This window comes from Sturnus vulgaris, chromosome 2 (assembly GCF_052056855.1).
Source record: "Sturnus vulgaris isolate bStuVul1 chromosome 2, bStuVul1.hap1, whole genome shotgun sequence".
NCBI classification, from domain to species: domain Eukaryota; kingdom Metazoa; phylum Chordata; class Aves; order Passeriformes; family Sturnidae; genus Sturnus; species Sturnus vulgaris.
In genome coordinates this window covers 103,698,025-103,718,463 of record NC_142244.1, presented here as the reverse complement: position 1 = coordinate 103,718,463, position 20,439 = coordinate 103,698,025, and the positions used below count along the sequence as shown (strand labels likewise).

At 35.5% G+C, this 20,439-nt stretch overlaps 1 protein-coding gene across 2 annotated transcripts in view; it reads right to left on the bottom strand.

Annotated features, from left to right (window-relative positions):
• CDKL5 (cyclin dependent kinase like 5) overlaps window positions 1-20,439 on the bottom strand; it is a 128,173-nt gene that overhangs the window by 46,915 nt on the left and 60,819 nt on the right. For both annotated transcript variants that reach the window (XM_014875802.2, XM_088160247.1), the window contains exons 4-7: window positions 7,793-7,838; window positions 4,622-4,758; window positions 1,566-1,686; window positions 355-414 (exon numbers count right to left, since the gene is read on the bottom strand). In XM_014875802.2, coding sequence (XP_014731288.1) covers window positions 355-414; window positions 1,566-1,686; window positions 4,622-4,758; window positions 7,793-7,838 — 364 coding nt within the window. The remainder of the gene's footprint in view (window positions 1-354; window positions 415-1,565; window positions 1,687-4,621; window positions 4,759-7,792; window positions 7,839-20,439) is intronic.

Here is a 20,439-nt window from a genome sequence, read left to right as displayed (position 1 = left end):
CTTTTAATACACAGACCAGATAAACCTATAGTTTTGCCAGCCTCCTAATCAGCTCATCTGTGCTCTTCTCAGCTAAGTCTCAGCAACATCAAAAGCAGAAACCTTGTCTAATACAGGAAGAGAGAAATGCAGTGTTTCTATGGACATGATAACTCAGGTATTTCACAGGGTATGCAAATTAAGATCAGAAATCTTTCTAATTAGAATAGTAGCCCCCAACCTGAAGCAGTAATCAGTTCTGACTGCTAGAACTTTTGAACAGTACATACAGAAGAACTATTAGGAAAGAAGGCAAAAACTGCACTGCAAGAGATTTTCTATAAAAGATAAGCAGCAGGTATCATCCAAACTTACCGAAGTCACACAACTTCAGAACATCATTGTGGCTTATTAAGAGATTCTCTGGCTTGATATCTGAAGTATCAGAGTGGGTTTAAAAAAAAAAAAAGGCAGTTAATGTCTCTTAATTTAGGACTTTGTCAACAAATATTATTTCATTATCACTTATTTAGAGATATTCATGCAATTATAAATGAAGCATTACAACAGCAACTGCTGAAACAGCTTCCAGCAATTCAGTTTGTGAACAGGCAGAATTAATTTTCTGCCTTTTGAAGTATTTTAAAGTGTTTACCAACAAAATATGGAAAGATAAAATGTGCTTACAGATATTCCTAGGCAGAAAAACAATATCCGTATTTCATATTGCAAAATAAAAGGACTGATATTCAATTACCCAGTTAATCAATAAAATACTGAGCATGTTATCGTCAACATTTTCAGTTATAATGACCATTTGATCACTTCTTGTAATTTGTTTAGAAAAAATTACTTTTCAAAGAAAAACTTTTAAGTTTAAGGCCCAGTTTTAAGCCCTTTTTTCATTCCTGTATTACACACACACAGAACATTTTTCAAATTACATTTTGAAAATATTTTCAAAATCATGCTGCTCGTAAATATAAAAACCCACTATGTGAGAATTTTATATTATTGAAATATTAATTAAAATGTTAATCTTACAAAGTAACAAAGCAAAATACAATTGTATTGACTCAGGATAAAATACATAAAACTAGATAAAGTCATACATCAAGATATGTACTCTAAGTGCCTGAAGCTTAGGGAGAAAGTAAATATACAGAGCTGAAACTCAAGAGAGCTGGGAGGAACAGTCTTAAGAAGTAAAACATGGGGGACCAAGTTTTAAGTTTTAAGTTATTTTTCTTCTAATATTACATTATCAGATTCAAAAGTTAAATGACTGAGCACCATGAAATGCTAAAAAAAATCCTTTTTGTTAGACAGTGTCTGTTATTGAAGTTACAGTTTTCTGTGCTTATCACTTCCCAAAGACAGTGGACAGCAAACTTTTTATGTAAATGAATTTTGTTTTAAAATGATCTGGAGCCATGTGGAAGACTTAAGATTCAAACAGATTTACATTTTTTTTCCCAGTTGATATAAAGCAATTGCTTATATTTATATTAAATGCAAATTACTTCAAGCTGTAAGATTTTTCCCTTTAGAAAGGGCCTATTTCATGCGGAAAAGTATACACTTACCTCTATGAACAATATCATTCTTATGGCACCAATGAATTGCTTTAATTAGCTGGTAGATGTAGCTTTTCACTTTTTCTGGTGGAACTCCATTTGGCATTTCTTCTAGCAATTCAAGCATATTCTAAATGTTTAAAAGACACATTATTTAAAAGAGCTACACTCTAGCTGCTGGAAGATAACACACTTTCAGCCTTCTGAAGCAACTATTTGGGCTACAGAGCTCAGCTATTGAAAATCAGTAGTTTAACATTCAAGGAGTAAATTTTCATCATAAGCATTCTCCTGGCTGCTTTCATTCTGGAGAAAACACTTGTGAAGACAATAATCCTAAAAGGTGAACCACAAATATACCACAAGTCCTTAAAAGACTGTCATCAAACCCCTTTCCTTAGAACACCGAAAAAGTAATTTAGTTCCAAAACGTTGCTTAAACAGAAACAACAGGTCAGCTGTGTGGCCATATAAAATGTTTAGTAAATCAAAGCACTTTGTAAATATTCAACAGTGCTTTAACATACTGTTCTCTTCATTAAGTTAGTTCTGCCACTTTGACACTGCAGGGCCATGACTGATCACCAACTGTATATCTGTATATGGACGGGTATAAAACAACACAAAACTCTTACTGCAAATGAAGTAACAGATAATGTTATAAATTTGTAACATTTATATCTGTTACAAATGAAGTAACAGATATAAAAATGCCCCACAGGGGCATAAATAGAAACCTAGAGAGTGTCCTACGGCCACAGATCAGCTCCAGTGATCTTGGACATCTCAGCACTACAGCAACTAGGGCCACATCAACTATTTTGTGGATATAAATATGAAAGAAAATAAACTTACTGTTTATACTAGTACATTTCCTCTTTGAAAAAGAGCACTGAGATTCCCATTATGTTAGCAAATGTCTCTAATTTTGCACAATTAGAAGTACAATGAAGTTTGTATGCTGATTTCTGAAATAATAATGGGCAGCAGCAGCCCACTTGCAGAGAGAAAAAAAAGTTATTTACTGAACACTGAAATAGGAATATTTTAGCTATATTGCCTTATACAACTAATTTAATTATGGATTCAAGCATTTGTAGATTTTTTTATTAAAAGTAAATTTACCTTGTCTTTGACAAACATTTTCTTTAGCCGTACAGTAAAATTTTTGAGGTTTCTCTTGAAAGATGCTTTAATGAATAGTAGAGATTTTGGTGATATTTGACAACATTTCTAAGTTTTGCAATTTGGGAGTAAATACTGGAACTTATGTGCTTGAGTGTAAGTTTTCTTACAAACACACTTCAGATCTAAGGAAAGGAATTTTCTGTTAGTGTTACAAATACAAAACAAAATAATAGCATCAACATAGGAAGACATAATCCTATATGAAGACATTAACTAAGGGGATGATGTATAAAGGAGATTAGACTAAATGTGAATTTAAGTAATCTGGATTTCAGTATTGCAGAGTTAACATTCCCCAAAGGACACAAAGTGCTCATTACCAGTTAAACAAAAAATTAGTCTATTCCACCACATTTTATTTAATTGGACTCTCTCCTCATCCAAAAATACAGAAACATCCTGATCTTCAAAGAAACTATAGGCGACACTATTTATGATATCTGAAAATAAGAAATGTTCATTTAATTCAAAGTTTAACTGAAAAGAAAGATGAACATTAATACAGAAATGACATTACGTACAAACTATACTATACCTTTATCATAAAATTCTTTTATTCAAATGCAAACTACGTCAGATATTGCAGTCCCATGTTTTAACCGATGTTAACAAGTTTTGAAATATCTACCCCTTATCAGATCAATTAAATATCTTTTACTTATGTTGCTCTTTCAACCCACCTCTCCAGTCAGCTCAGCCAAGTCAACTACAAGAGAAAAATGTATGTTCTAAGTCGGTGTGTGATTAAAGACATTTCATGTGTCTGGATAAATTGCAAGGAACACGGGTGAAACAAGTCAAGCTTCGAATGTTAGATCCAAGTAACATCCACCACATTAGAAGCTGATGATCTGCTGGTGAAAACCAAAATTGATTTCTGCCAAATTGTGGACTAATATAGGTCACGTCACATTATGTAGTCAAGTTATATGACAAAGTGAGTTGTCAACTTGACATAAAGCAGACAGCATTTAGATTGAGGAACTTTTAGATCAGAGAAAATTGACTGCAGAGGACTAGCGCTCAGCTAGACTGCAACACCACACGTCAGGAAATTAAGTGAAAGTTTCAACCAAAAGAACAGTATCTCATGAGGGCTATAGACATAGCTAAACCTGCATTTTCTTTTACTCTGTGTATCTGAATACTATGTAACTGTTTCCATGAAGAAATGCAAAATGGTTAGAATTCAGAGGGAAGGTCTACCTTCATCAGGAAGGTTTCAAAAATGACAAAAGACCAATCTGTTCTAGGCTGTTTCTCCCTAGAAACAGATCAGGATGCTTGGCAGTAGTAGTAAGTCTAAGGAAATTTTGGAATAGGTTCAAAATGAGGTCAGGATTGGAGTTAATGACAGCAGTCTTTGCCAAATCCCTCTAAGCAACTATTGATAGTGGCCTTGTTACAGAAATACACAAACAAATCCTATTTTTAACAGCGAAGGGTGGAGAAAGTTAAAAGAGATTCCAAGGTCAAAAGTCTATGATCTTGTTTTGAAAGACTACATCAAGACTAATTACACAACATAACACAAGACAGTTATCCAGCTTTGAAATTAAACTGGGTTAAAGAGTTCAGATGGAAATTTTTCTTCAAATCATATGTATTCCAGTCTGCATAATTTTTAACATGTCAATGTTCACAAACAGAAGAATTTTTTTTTTTAAAAACACCAACACATGCCATAAAAACAACAGTAATCAATGTTACCATCTCACAATAGATGTCTAATTACAACTCATATCTTATTAAAGTTTCTGCTGCTTCTCTTTAAAGATTAGGATAGCATAATTTTTAAAAATAAAATTTTAATTTTAAAGACATTTTCAGTAAGCTGATGATTCAACTGTGGCAAGGATACTACAAACTCAACTCACTTTTTCCACATATTCAAAAACTAAGTATAGTTTTCCTCTTCTTCTGAAGGCTTCCTTCAGCTCCACAATGTTCTCCTGTTTCAAAGTGCGAAGCATTTTAAGCTCTCGTAAAGTGGTTTCTTTGACTTCTTCATTTTCTAGAGTGTAAAGTAAAAGTGACAGAGTAAGCTGATTAAAAAAACAAAACAAGCCCTCCAAGTAAAAAGTGTTATACAGATTGATTTTGAACCCCTGATTAAATTCTCTGGTTTCAGACATTACAGAGAAAAAAAAAAAAGCTTATTTTCCAGTGTGGACTCACTGTTGCACTGTTGTCTGCATACTTTTGCATTCGAAGAGAGGTAAATGATGACTGTACTTATTATGCAACCCTCACAGATTTCCCATCATTACCATAAAGGTTTTCTGTGGCACAGAAAGTCATAAGAAACAAATTGTTTGCATTTCTTTTTTTATTATGAAGGGAATTAATATGCTTCAAAAAACCATTCATGTGTGTGTACATGCTCTACCCCACAAATACACATCACACACATAAACCAATAGGAAGGTTATCCTCAGCAGAAAAACTAGAATGCAAAGCTCATCTTGGAACAATACCAAATACTGTATTTGGTAATGTATTTGATTCTGAAATAATTTTCTTTTCCAAAAGCCATGACAAATTTTAAGACTGAAGCACAGATTTTTAAATCCTGTACATTCCCCACATGGCTTTCACAAGAAATTCAGCAATGCCAGTGTAGCAGCCACAGAAGGAAGTAGAATAAGTATTGATGCAACAAAGTCTTGAATCTAACTCAGAGAAGTCAAGAAATTCAATTGGTTCATCAATTAAATTTAATTTCAATTTAACTGCTTTGACAATTAAATTATCTGAAAAGTGTTCAGACAAGGAGGAGCGCTTCACTAACGCTTCACACACTGCTTTTCATTAAGGGGCTGTGAACTAACCAGATTCTAAAGGATACCAGCAATGATATGTGAAGTAAACCTGACTGTATTAGGTTATACTTTTCATTTAGTAAAATTAAATCCATTAATTCAGTAAATTTGCTCATGCACATATAGAAACAGCATACTTAATCTCTTAGAACTGTTATCCACAACAGAGAGTTACTAAATGGGAAATGCTTGCATAAATTCAAAGCTAAATCACATTTGCAGGTCATGTACCACAAAGACAGTTAGAGACAGAGGAAGAAGAAACGAGGAAGAGAAATTGTTTTTCCAAGGCAAAAGGCAAGAAGATGTTTGCAGGGGAGAGTGAATAATACTGGTCATGCAAACGCACTAATCATCATCAGAAGAGAGAGGGGAAAAATAAAAAATTGAAGTGCAGCAGGAGGGAAAAGGAAAACAAAATACTATAATCACAAATGTTTTGATTAAAAAATATATAATTTAGAGCAATCTGAATCTTTTCATTTTAATACTGAGTGCTTGATGTTGGCTTGCATGAGCCTGATTGCATAATCTCATCTGTAACAAGACAGTCACTTTCCAGCACATTTAGTATTCATATGTCAAACAACGGCAAAAATTCAGTGAAACAAAAATGTCAATAGAAACAATTAAAGTATATTCAAACTTCTAATGAACTACCATATTAACAAGACAGATGTGAAATGGGCTGAATCAAATCCATCAAAAGAACTTCTGTCGTATTTCCAGAAACTCGTAAACAACTAGCTACAAATCTGAAAAGCAGTCATCAGTCATGTAAACTGATATTATGCAATACCCTTGGAAAGCCAGACCTAATGGCAGTGTTGTATTTTTTGTTTTCATTTTTTGATAGACAAGCTAATACAATAATCCTGTTTAGGCTTAATACTGAGAATTACTTCCTAGGATCTGTACTGTAAAACCACAGCAAGTTCCAAAAAGCAATTCTGAGTTACTCTCATGACCTGGTCAAGATGCTCTTCTATATCCTTTACAGGAATTTAAAAGAGATTTCTGAACAGCAGAGCTAAAACATTTATCAAATATACTCTTCAAGTGTCTAAGAAAATGACATGACAAGCAGAGACTGCACTGTGCAAAACAATATGCAAATCAGACCTTTCTGTGTCTGACTGACTGAAAAATATAGCCCCTTGTAACCAACACCACCTTTATGGCCACCACAAATCCTGTAGGATAGCAAAAATGCAAGTTTGCTAAAATAAAGTGACTGCTGTTTCTTTAAACAACATTGCTAACTTTTGGCTAAAGCCTCAGTACATGGCAAACCACAGCAGCATTGCACCACACCAGGATGATTCCTCATACACTTTATACTTCTTCTGTTTGTGCAGACCTTTGGGGCTCAGGGCTGATTTATGATACACACAAGGTACAAGCTGCTCTCATGGTTGATTGCCAGTGCTGTCTATGATAGGACTTCCATGTCCCACAATAAGCACTGATCAGAGAGCAAGCCTTGTCTTGTATAATTCTTTTGGGTTTGTTACTCTTGGGTGAGGAATGTGTGTGTGGAGCACACAGAATAATTTCTATGCCTCCTGCCTTCCACCATCCTCTTTGCCAGCAACACTAATCCTTGCAGAAATTGGTTTTTTCCCTCTCAGCAAACTCAGCAATGCTGCAGAGTACACAGGGTCTGCTGGGAAGGGGCAAAGAGCAAGTTTTCTGAGCAGACTGAAGCCCATCAAAGTGAGGACAGAGCTGCTGCCTCACCACCCAGCTCCCTCCATGGATCTTCAGAGCTCCCAGATGTATCTGCCATGACTGAACTTCTCAACTACTTCTTTCAGTCTCCTCCATTTACAACTTCAAACTGCCCCAACATTAAGATCCCTTCTCACAGATGAAGGGTTATAAAGCCCAAGGACTCTGCAAGGACTCACTCTTACAAGAGGACTTCTTTACATTTTTCTGGTCACATCCAGTCTCCAAATGGTAGGTCTTACTACCATGTACAGCACCACAATCTCATCCATATTAAGACAGGTGTTTCAAGAAAGAAAGGTAGTTATCTAATTAGAGTGTGTAATGCAGTCTCTAGGAAGGTACGAAAGGTCAAGTGCCTTGAATATTTACAGAGCTAATAAATGATTATCTCTTTAAAAATAATATCTTGCTATATGAGGCTTCTCATTTTAACTGGAGAGATACTAACAATATAGTTAGTGACATTAAAGATCATGCAGCAGAAAAGATTACCTTCACTGTCTTTGAATTTCTTGATAGCCACAATTTCATGTGTCTCCTGTAAAATAAAAGCAAAGAAATGGAGATGAGCAAGATTTGCTGTGTGTTTTCTCTTGCCTATTTTTTCCCCTGAGCATAAGAGGAAGAAAAAAAGAAGCATCTAAAAGGTATTTCACAGTGCAAAAAAATTAATTGAAAATCTGGTAAATACCTCAGCGATCAAGCCAAGTGCAGTACAAACCCACACACAGCAGATATGTCACTATTAGGATCCCCAGTACAAAAGCAATAGAGTTAAATGCTAAAAGTTCCTATTTAAACACCTTGTAATATATACCAGTGAAATTTTCAGAAGTCTTCTCCTGTGACTCTTGTTTCTTAGTTATTCTGAAGCTCTAGCAATCTTTTATTTAACCACAGTATGAATGGGGTGCTTATCTTCATGAGGTGAACTGAAAATACTGTGCCAATATGTGGCTAAGGCTTATAGTAAGACCTATGATTTTGGCTGCCAGAAGTTTCTGGGCTTCAAAGTTCAAACATCTACAAAGAACACAGTATTAGGAAAGTGGTTTCTCTGTGCCTCCTTTTAAAAATTTGTCACCTCAAGGGAAACCTATCCAAAATGGGAATCAGTAATTGCATTTGGCAGTGTTCAACCATGCTTACTGTACAGTCATAAGTGATAACTTCCTAATGTCCACCTGCCTTTGCATGCCTCTAGCATTCTCTACTCACCAAATCACAGGTCAGATTTTTCTCTTAAGTTTCTCTGTTGTTGTGTGACCAGGGATGCATTTAGCACATGGACAAAACGTAGCCAGCAAACGTAGCCTAGTTCAGGTCTGTTCACACAATGGTGCAGCAACTGAACTTTAGCAACAGGAGAGAAGCCTTGAAGCCACAGGGTGAGGGCTTGTGAGCACAGAGGCAGGAGGCTACTTGATGAGCTAGATCTACCTTACACACCTTTACCAAACATCACAGTTTTAAAAAATACAAACAGCAATATCCCACTGTTAATAGCATCCAAAGGCCAGACTGGAGAACAGCAATAAAAATAAAGCCATTCTGGAATACCTGAAGACATATGCATAACCAATTATTGAGCAACACAAACATTTACTCCATTTTTCATTTCAAATTTTGTAACACACGAACCTGTAAAATACCTGATCCTAATTAAAATAAAAGCACCTGGAAAGATGGTCTGTAATAAACTGAAAAAAACATTTTACTAATTGTATCTCTAATACTGAGTTACAGAATTGTTATATTTATTAATTTTAATTCTATTAATAATAGTAATAGTTACTAGGACTATGAAGGGATATTAAGAGGGAGAGTAAATTTAGTTCATTTCACTTCTGGTATCTACTGATAGGTGCTTTAGCTAATTAAGCCACGGAAAGATTTTTCATTAAAGGAACACTGTGAATGCCCTCAAAAATCTCTGCTGACTGCAATATACATAAGTTTAGACAGCATGCATACACAACTTTGCAGATGAATCAAATTTATCTATTAGTATTACATGCCTATTTCACATGAGGTAAAAGAAAAATTTCTAGATGTTCCAGGTACCGCAAAAAGGCAGTGTTTTTATTCTCAAAGTAATATCTAAGTACAGTGAAAGAAATATAGGGGCTGAAACATGTATCCTCAGACAGCAATTCTCATTCATTCAACAAAACTAATCCACATGGCTTCTCTGCCATATCCTGCTATTTACAGTGAATGTGATTACTTTGGAAATTAAGTTTTAAAAGCTCTTGGGTCAAGGTCTTTCACAGATGTGGGTAAGATACGCTATCAAACATCCTGGAGGATTCTGTTTACAGTACTTAAAGCATGAGAGGTTCTAGGAATAACAGGAACAGAAAGACCTCAGGAACCCACTTAGGGATGAAGTTACCCAAATAGTTCAAAATATATAACATTTAAGAATTTTAAATTTAAAAAGCTTTGACGCTTGTATTATTTCATTAAACCAATGAAATGATTAATGGTGTCATAAGCAATTAAGAAGTTATACATGACACTTTACCTGTCTTTGAAAAAGCCCAACAAATAATATTTAAATAACCTGAAGTGAAACAACAGCAGAATGAGACTAGACAATAGGTGCTTTAAGGAGCTGCCCTAGTAACATTATGTTCCATTTTAGCAATGAATATTCTTGTCTAGGTTTCTTGGAGAATCTCACCCTCTGTAAATTATATTCTCTAGGAATGTGCTAGTGGTGAAGCAGTCAAGCCAAGGCTCAAATGGATACAAGGACACTGAAGATTACTACCCACAGATTTTTAAATACACTGCACCTGCTTGACAAAAAGTCTATAACTTGCCTATGATGCAGAACACCTCCAAGAGAGCTGGGGCATCCATCTGACAGAAGAGAAAATTGCAGCCAAGTGCACATTTCTCAGTTCTTGCTCACATGCTCTAAAACAACTAAATGGTTTATATGAAGTGATGTAAAAAATAATCACTCATAATTTTAAACTCGTTTCAAATAAAAAAACCCATCTGAAATACCCAGTTCCTCTATTTCTGTTACTCCTACTAATTTTGAACTAATGTCCAGTTTCTACCAAATTTTAAAAAGAAATGCTGGTCATAAAAAGAGGAAATTTCCAAGAAAAAGTCTCAAGTTTGTCATCTGCATACAAAATATCCTTCCTTGAGGGAAGGAAGCAGCAAGAACTCAGTCTCCTGTACTCTGTAGGATGTTGCAGGTCAGCAGCACATGTAGATTGTGCAACACAATCAGCCATTGTACATAATTTTCATTAACATAAACTAATACAGAACTGAAAACGTGGAATAAATGTTGTATATGGATGAATGCAGAAGGCATATCATAGAGGTGGTAAAAATGCACTTCCTGAATCAAGAGAGACATGCTGGTCAGACACGGGTCAAACCTGGTTTCAAACAAGTATTGATAGAGATTTGGTGCAAAGCAAACAGACACCACATTGCTGAACCCTGAGAAGATAGAACAGGGGATACAAAGAAAAGCTTAGCTTTGAGGAATGAAGAAATTCAATAGTGATAATTCAGACTTCTGGAGAAATCTGGAAGGTTCTTTACAGATTGAATTCAGATTTTGTTACTTAAAGGTCTACTAAAAAACATTTTAGAGATCTGAGCTCTTTTGTGGATCTGGTTTCCTGCTCTTCAGAAACAGGTTAAATTGGAATTTTCCAAAATAGAAGTCATTCACTAAATTGTGGGTTTTTGCATTTCAAGGGGTGTTTTTTCAAAACTGTACTATGAAACAGAACAGTACTGAAAACAATGTTCAGCCTGATTGTGAAACCCACTTATAAAGTATCTCAGTATGCAACTCCTAGCATGAAAATTGTCATTGACAATTAAATGTATCACCTAGGTGGATAAGCTGGTACTCGGTGATTCAGTGTTTGACTTCAGTGAATGTCAGGGAAAGAAAAAACTCACATAATCCTTTCTGATCTCTACTACTAACTACTACCACCTTATATCACGAAGTAGGAAAATCTGAGTTTGCTTAGCTATAATTTTGCTTCACTCAGCTACATTTATTACTAAGCGCCTCATGACCATGTTCTAATAAAAAAAATTATGGCCTCAATATTTGACTTTACAACAACAGTAAATTTGAAAACACAGAAGTCAAATCTCTCTAAACACTTATTACCTCTAATTATTGAGCATATATATATTATTAACATCCTATGTTATAAAACTATAGGAAGAACAGTTTTACAATTAAACATACAACAAGAGATGAACATTACTGAAAAGACTTTGTGTAAAATTTAAGGATACACAGAAACTGGTTATTCAGACTACACACCTACATGTGTCTAAAATGGGACAAGATATGTCTCTTCATGTACCTGCATATATTTTTTAATAAGGCTAAGACAAAAATTTCTGTTCTATTTCCTTCACAAATAAATAGTGATAGAGAGGAGGAAGGAGATACATGTTCATGGGAAAAGGGTACCTCCAGCCATGGAGAGAGGAATCACTTCATATTAAGGCTCAGTCCTTTCCTATACCTCCAAGTATGTGTGGGAATTGCCTCTGGAGAAAACACATGCTTTACTGTCTGCCCACTGAAGCACAGATGGGAGCATGGCTATGAGAGCTGAGCATCTGCACTGCTGTGCTCCTTGCCACCCACGAGTTTCTCTCCAAGGTTTCCTCACACGACTGTCATAGCTGGTGTTTCCTGCCACCACTATCAAACTAGAAGAGTTCCCAACTCAAAACCATTTAATTTAGCTCATTTAAAGGACAGAGGTCCCTATTTTCCCACTGTCTCTACAAAATTTATATGACAGAAGTCACTTCTATAATATGTAATTATATATGGCACAAGACACAAGTGTCAGAACAGCAGTGTAATGCATCTCTGTTGTTTTCTTGAAAGACCCTTGATGGCAGTACTCAAGGAAAAAGATGCTGCTTAGCATAAATCAAGATCTTAGAACTACAGCCATTATTGTTTGTAAAGACAAAGCATATCCTATTCTTGAAAATGTCATGTTACAGTAAAAAAATTTCTTTAAATGTCTGTCCTTATTTTGTTTCAAAGATTCCTGTTAGGATTTTCTTTCTTTTTCTGTTGCAAAAAAAAAAAAAAAAATCTGGAAACTCTGACACAAAGCACAGGTACACAAAAAGATTCTTGAAATATAGATAAGATTCCGACCTTCTCAAAGTTACATCATTCACCTCTGATTTTACTGCCTCACCCTGTATGAGTACAAGAATTTCTCAAGCACAGAATTTTTAAGCAACTGAAAGATTAAATGTTGATAAATATCAATAGATGTGAGCAGAGATAGCAGCTGTCAACACTGAGCACATCCCATGCACAAGCAGCATTTACTAAGGGGGTGCTGCTCAAGCACCATTTAGTACATCCCATCAGGGTTTTACACTGATATATTAAGTGAAACAATAAAATATGATATGGCGTGTCCTGTGGTTGGCTCATCATTTCCATCTGTACAACTGTGAGGCTGTTTAGGCCCAAACTCAACTTCTGTTAGAAAAAGTTAAATTAATCGCATTCTCTACTGACAGAGAACATTTGCATGTCATAAAAATTATTTAGAAGTGAGCAATAACCTGGTTTGATTCTCATTGCTCCATTATTACATTTATACAATTTAATTTGGCACAACAAAGACACACATTTTAAAAATCAACAAAATCCAGCCAAATATATCCAATTGTTTATGTCTTTTCAGAACGAAGTAGTACAGCTGGACTTGCATAAACATTAATATGTTCTACAACATTAAAGTATTTAGAACAGATTTTTCAATAATCTGGATTCTAGCAAAATCACAGAACATTAAGCAGTCAGATGCAAGGCAACAAAAGCACAGAAAACCATTACAAGATGGTAAAGCATTTTTCATGAGTTGCTTAAAATGAAGCTTAAAAAAACCAAAATCCAACCAAATAATTTTTCAAATTTACTCTCAAAACAAGAACATAAAATATTAGCATTTTAGTCAGATCAAAATATCATAAATGTGACATTTTTAATTACAAAAGTTTTTAAACTAAGCCAAGCAATCAATGTTCTGAGAGGTCACAGGGGTCATCACCTGCAATTATGTCAGGTCCTTAATTAATTACCCAGACACTGTCTTGACTCCATTTCCATTCTGCCTTAAACCACTACAGCTTTTAGACAGTACTAAAACTAGAATACAGCTGCCTGTTGTCTCAGTGCTTCTGATATTACATGCTGGTAATTTTGCTGGCAATTGCTTTCAAAATTTAGTGGAGTACCTTAAGAGTCTCTAGAGAAAGAGACGTGCAAGACGATGTAATTTCTTTTTTCAAACAGTTTGACAATATGAAGTATAAGTCACAGCATACTGTGTCTTCTTCTACACCTAAAAAACTTTGGAGAATTTCCCTCAAGAGATGTTTCACTCTTTCGACCTTATATTTCTCCCTTGAGAAAACTGTAATTCTGCTTATCAGCTAAAATCCCCACACTTGGTTTTTCTAAGCAATACAACTCTTAGCATAGGAGAACTTCCAGGAAATTACTAACTAATCTAAAAGTCCTATTTATTTTTGGAAGAGAGTGAGTCTTTGATAAACAATGACAGAACAGTATGTCTGAGTTATCACAATGCCTTTATTTACTTAAATTGCTTAGAATTTTCCCAACGCATGTATGTTAGAGTTTACTTGAGAAGAAGCACCTAGAGTGAATCACCACAAATCAGTTTTTTATCTCTTGAAAGCAGAATATTATTTACTAACCATCTAAGTGCAGGGGAAGACTCCTAACGGAGCAAAGAATTCTATATTTGATATAGAATTTTTCCATTTTAGGGAAGGTGGTCACACTGTCTCCTGAGAAAGAATAAGAGGACTAGGGAAAGCCTAAACCACTCAAAGATTTTCAAGGGGGACAGCCATATAAGCTCAGCTATTCCACTGGGGAACGAAGCACAAGAAAAGGCTGAAACGCTGAGCTACAAGTTTGACAGGAAATTACCAGTAAGTGCAGGTAATGATGAAAAGAGACTTTAAAAAAAAAAAATGTATGCAGGTTGAAACAGTTTCTCTGATTTCTTCAATTATGTCCTTCAGAAACACTTGCAAAAACTTTACTGTTTGCTCAGATGTCAGGAGCAAATGCTTGCATTACCAATCTTGCTTATTTGTTTTAAATCAAGTGTAGTATAAGGGAGTCATAAACAGCAGGCATTTCTCATCCAATTATCCATAAGATGAATCCATAAGCCAAATGAGTGGCCCATCTGTGTCCATGGACTCCCAGACTGGGGCTCCAGTCCCAGTGGCAGGCTCAGTGACAACACTGGTGATGCCAGGGACTCTCCAGATTTCAAGAAGTTTACAGGCTCACAGGACAGTTCTGCCAATTTTGAATGTCCCCATTTCTAGGGATATTCTGAATAGCCTTCAAGGCATTCAAAATCCACCAGGATGAGATTTGGAGCATGCATTTTACATTATTCAAGAACTTGCAGTCTACTAATTTAGGATGTAAATACACTGAGAAGAACACTTGAAAGGAAGCAAACCCACTCAGTATTTTCCACTAACTGTTGGGCTGATGATAGTGGTTAGCATCAGAACCTCCATTGTTCCAAGCAGATTTTTCACATTTATTTACAATTTTCTCCAAGCAAGAAAGCAAATATGCATCTCCAAAGAATATTCATTACAATGATGTAATGAAAAGGATCCGGAATAAAAAACAGCTTTAAACACTATAAATGTAGCTATTCGAGCTTTTCATTATAAGCTAGTACTATTGTAGCAATTCTTAAAATAATCTGTGTTTCATTTCATTCTGTTATAGCACTAATCCATATAATTTTACAATTTGACAGTATTGTTTAATCCAAACCATGGATGTAAAACAGAAACCAAATTTCAGTAAAAATTCTTCCAATGCTGAAATGTCAGCAATAGTAATTTCATTTTCAAACCTCAGTCTTCTTCCAGTTCTATTTGTTTGGGGTTTTTTTTTTGTCTGTTAACACTGAAAATTGTGAAAATGAATTATGCTATTTATAAATAGCATAATATTGCATTGGCAGATACCAGCATTATTTAATTACTTTTTATAGCGTAATCTTGGCACTTTAAATACAAGTGATAACAAAGTAGAAAATGTAGCAAAAACTGTACTACCTTCATGGCTTCCTTTAAGATATCACTGACTCCATAAATTCAGAGGTCAACAAGACATTTATAATTACATTGTATTTCCTAATTTTTCTGTTAATATAATGCAATGCTCCTTTCCTGGGCACCTTGTAATTCAAGAGTAGGTAGAACTTATTAAAACATAGTTACTTGGCTTGGTTGGTTGGTCATTTTTTAAAAAAAATTATCAGTGCCGTGGTCCTCAGTGTTGTTATCCTAAATCTCAGAGTGAAAATAGTTTCAGTATGGCTGAAATTCTGAAGGTTATCAAATCTCAAGCTTTAGTTTTCAAATCTTAATTTCTGCAGTGGATACAATTTATTTTTTTATCTGGTACTTTCACATTTTCAATTTTTGGAAGTTTTCTTTTTTTCTCATCAACAATTTGACAGACTTTTTTTTTAAACTGTTAAACAAGACCTACTGTGAACCAAAGGCAAACTTGTCAAGCAGGTTCCTGAGGCTGAAACTCTTCAGATGGAATCCAGTTTCAGATTAAGACATCCATATGCAGATCCCTGTATATGAGTTGTGTGTTCAAACTTCTAAGAGCTCTATATTGATCAGTCTGTATGAGTCAGTAGCCTAACCATGGGCATCTAGTAGCATTTAAGATTGCTGAAGTACCTACAATACTTATATGGGATTGTCACAGAGACCTTTTAGAGCTGCCTCCCCTGAAATCTCCACCTATCAGTTTTTTGAATGCTCTCTGTTCAAGGTCTGTCCTTTCCAACATTTTTTCATCAATATACTCATGATCATGAACTCCACTACTTTGCAAACACGTTAGCCAATTATTCTAATAATCTGACTGGTTTTTCCATCGCCTACATCAAGAAATTTTCCCTGATACCCTCCAGAAATCTCTAGGACTGCTTACATTCCACCACACTGCCTGTCCAGGAAATGCATGGGAAGTTAAAGCTCCCCCTTTAGGGACAGAGTTCCCCTCCTGAAAAACAAGCGTTTCAGAAACGTCATCAGCTGTGTAAAGAAGGCTTTGTCCATTTTTTCACTTTGATCAGGTGGTCTACAACAAAGACTCAATATGCAACAGTTTCTGGTCTCTAACTCTGAACCACAGGGTCAACCACACTGTCATCCATCTGCTATGACTCACTTTTTCCTTAAGAGTGGGCCATCACACCATCCCAGAAAATACTTCCACATATCTGAGACACTCTGTCACAAAGAAAAACTTCACTCCTCTTTCTTTTGAGCCCTTCTTTTCTGAAATGTCTGTATTCCTCCATCCATCATAAAGTACCCCTATTAATTCTATGTTAACAGTTTTTATATACTGACTACATTTTTGTTTTAGTGTGCAAGCTACAACAGGAATTTCTCAAACTTAGTTTACTTGGCTGAACACTAGAATCTTAGAAAAAAAGACTGCCTCAGCACTGAAAGAAAAGCACCTACACATAGCAGCAGCTACTGTCATTTCCACGCTGCAGAAGTAGAGACAAGGTTTACCCTTACTTTAACACCTCTTATATGCAAATGACAGCACAATGGTAAGCTCTCCACATCTAGGGGAAAGTCTAAGCTACAATGGTCTTCCTGTCTAGGGTCTAGGATCCCAAAGATGAGAACTACAGTGTCACTGTCTTCTTCCTGCAACATGGTATGTTTATAAAAGGTGTTACTTAATATAACCATCACCTTCATATTCTGGTGTCAGCTCATTGTTAGGTTTGGCTATGGAACATTTCAAAGACGTCTGCATTAACTCTAGGAATCTGTCATTCCCTTTCACTTATTTTAGATCTTTAATGAGAATAATTTTTGTGTTGTTCTACAGGGAAGGATAAATTTGAACAGGAAATGCCACTTGTATCTTCAAGCCTCAGTTCACATCAGGCAACAGAATTATAGAAAGACAACAATACCCTCCTCTGCATCTAATGATTTTGTGGCATTTACAAGCTGTCTTTTCAGTCTCTAGGTCTTCTTCATCAAGAAATATTTCTGCTGACATTATGCTCTTACCAAAGAAAATTAAATATTAGAAGTTTTTTCTGATCTGTATATTGATGTGTATTTCAGTGGAGATCTTAATTTCTCCTCAAAGTTTCTACATCAAGGTTTGCAGAAAAAAAAAAAGCTTTTCTTGTCTGGGATTATACAGACAGTGCACTCTCTGGAAAATAAGAGAGAAATTCTTGCCTCCTAATAAAACTGCTGTTTTTCTGTGTGAAGTATTTGAAAGTGCATTCCTCTTAGAGATTTTCTCTTCTTCATAAAATAGCATAAAGATTAAAATTTATTCCAAACTGCTTAAAGAAAGACAGCAGGCAAAATTCATACCTCAAACACCTCCTGATCACTGCTGCAGAGGTCAGAGGAACAGAAGGGCTGCCTCTACACAAGTTGCATGGTAATTAAGCTAACTTGACAAGCCAAACATACATGTGGAAATAAAGGAATCTGCATCCAAGGAAGATTTCTGCTACTACTAACAGATAAGAAATGGCAGCTAAGTTTCCATAAAAATAACATTTTCTGCAGATGAAATTACAGCTTTGGAGCTAAATCGAGAAAAAGAGTTTCTGGAATTATTTCAGACAGCTTCTTCAGCATCTGGAAAGTCATGGATAGATCAGTATATTTTTCTTACATTTCAATAAAGAGAAAAAACATCCCAGAAGTTCTGGGAAGACTAAAAAAAGCTCTTCTAGCAAAAACTGCCCCTACCAATAAGACCAACATATTGTACTTTTAGATCTTACACACAACACATTTACATTTGAGCCAGGACAAAAAAAAAGGATAACCACACAGAATTGACTTCACTGTGAAAGTCTGCCCAAGCATGACAAACAAATACTTCTTGGAAAATGGAGAAAGAAAAGTGTGATCTCATCGAGTTTATTATCACAAACTGGAAATACTATGTGGGGAGAGAGGATAAGAAGTGCAGAGTGAAGAGCAAAGGGCCAGGGAATACATAGGCTAAATAAACTGGGAAAAGAAGGCAAACAAATGCAGCCTGAAGACAGATTGGAAAAGAGAACTGAGGTAAGGCACCTTGACTCAAAAGTTAGTGTTAAAACCAGCATAACAAATAAATGAATCTGTGAACATTAAAATTTTAGTGGAACCCCATTTAACTGAAAGCAGAAGAGCAGTGGAAATTCAGAAATAGCTGCAAACCCACTAAAACCACATTCCACAGTGTTCTGGTATGCATGGGGGATGAAGACAACAGGTTACTAGCTATGCCACCTCAAATACTAGAAGCTGACAGCTGTGTGACAACTGCGTGGGTACCCATATGGTGTTTCATGATGAATTTTGTATTTGAGAAGTCTAGAAAATTATGGGGGAAAAAAAAGAGTAAGTTTATCACAGCATATATAAGCAAGGCAGTATTTCAGGGGAAAAGGTAGCATTCTTTCATTAGAAATACTGGCATATGCAAAAGAAACTGAAGCCCTTCTCCAGGCCTAAAAGAGGAACAGCAATCTCCAAGGCTAAATTTAAACTGAGAACAATTATATTCTGTGTTTTAAAGGACTCAATGAATCTACATAAAATGCCAAATACTTCCTAAGGTATAGTCTATCTCTTTTAGCTTTAGCCAGCTAGGAGTTAGATACTCAGTGTGAATTGTCAAGGCTTTCCCCAGTTAGTAAGAGCAGGGGAGGGAGAGAAGATCTGGCCAGAAGGTTACTGATTTTAATGATTTCCAGATGGCAAAAGTTGCTTTTCAGATTTTGGACTCTCTCAACTTATATAAACGAGGGAGATTGGTTATGCAAGACCTAAGCACTGAAACAGTGGGTGAGATTAATTCCACCCAAGTTACTTAACTCTGCAGCCCTTCTGTATGTATGTTTAATTTTTGCATGCACAAACTTATATGCATGCACATGTTTTTAAGGTACATTTCCAAATCTTATCAAGACTAGTTACCTCAGGGATATTACTTTCTCTGGATCATTATTCTTTGAGCTGCATTACTACATTAAGATCATCACAGTCCACTGGATTGTATTTGTAATTAACATGCTAGAAACACAAATAAAGTATTCCAAACTGTGCTACTGAAGTAAGAACATCTCCATTGCCAACGTAACTGCAGCATCAATTCTCACATCCCACAAAGCAATCTGGTATAGCTAGCAGCAAGACCAGAATTTCTGAAGCTCATCCTTTTTCTTCCACCTGCATATTAGAGAATAAAGTATATGTTCACTGGTGAGGATCTTCATGAAGCTATAAATATCCCTGCTATGAGCTTTGCATTTCCTTTCTCTGGTATAATTAAAGGTTTTTTACCTGAGATCAATAAAACTTTAAATAACTTGCAAATAAGGCCCCACTAGAAGTAGCTTTTCTCCTTATGTTAAGCTTCCAGAAGAATGCTTCAGATCAGACCCTTGAACAAGAACTAAAACACTTAACATGAAAGGTTTTCATAAGAAAATTATGGATTTAGAATGTATGTTATATACTGACCTGCTAGAGCCATATTTCTCTCAGTTCCAAGGCACTGTAAAGATTCATTTAAACAGAGGTGAAAGAAAAAGTAGTAGCTGGAAAAGCTTTATGATTCTTTGTGGAGTAAAGGTTTTGAACCTTTTACTTAGCAAAATTTCTCATTAATGTTTAATAACAGGATTCCTACTTCAGATTTGATTTAAAATTACTACAAAAAACCAAAAGCTAAACCTGTACAAGCAAGCTTGGAGCTTCACTGCAGTACTTGGTCTAAACTGGATGCAATATGGAAAACAAAGCTTCCTCCGAGGAAGGGTGCCTTCTGTCCTTTGTAAACTGATATAGTAGCAAGCCTTCTGGTGGTACAGAGTAAACAATACTTTTAACAGCAGTTTGTTGACTAGCATTTGTGCTTGAATGTGCTAAATCTGACTTGGTTTCATCATACCATGATTCTGGGTGTGATTTCTTATTTTAAAAAAACCCCCACAACATTGCAG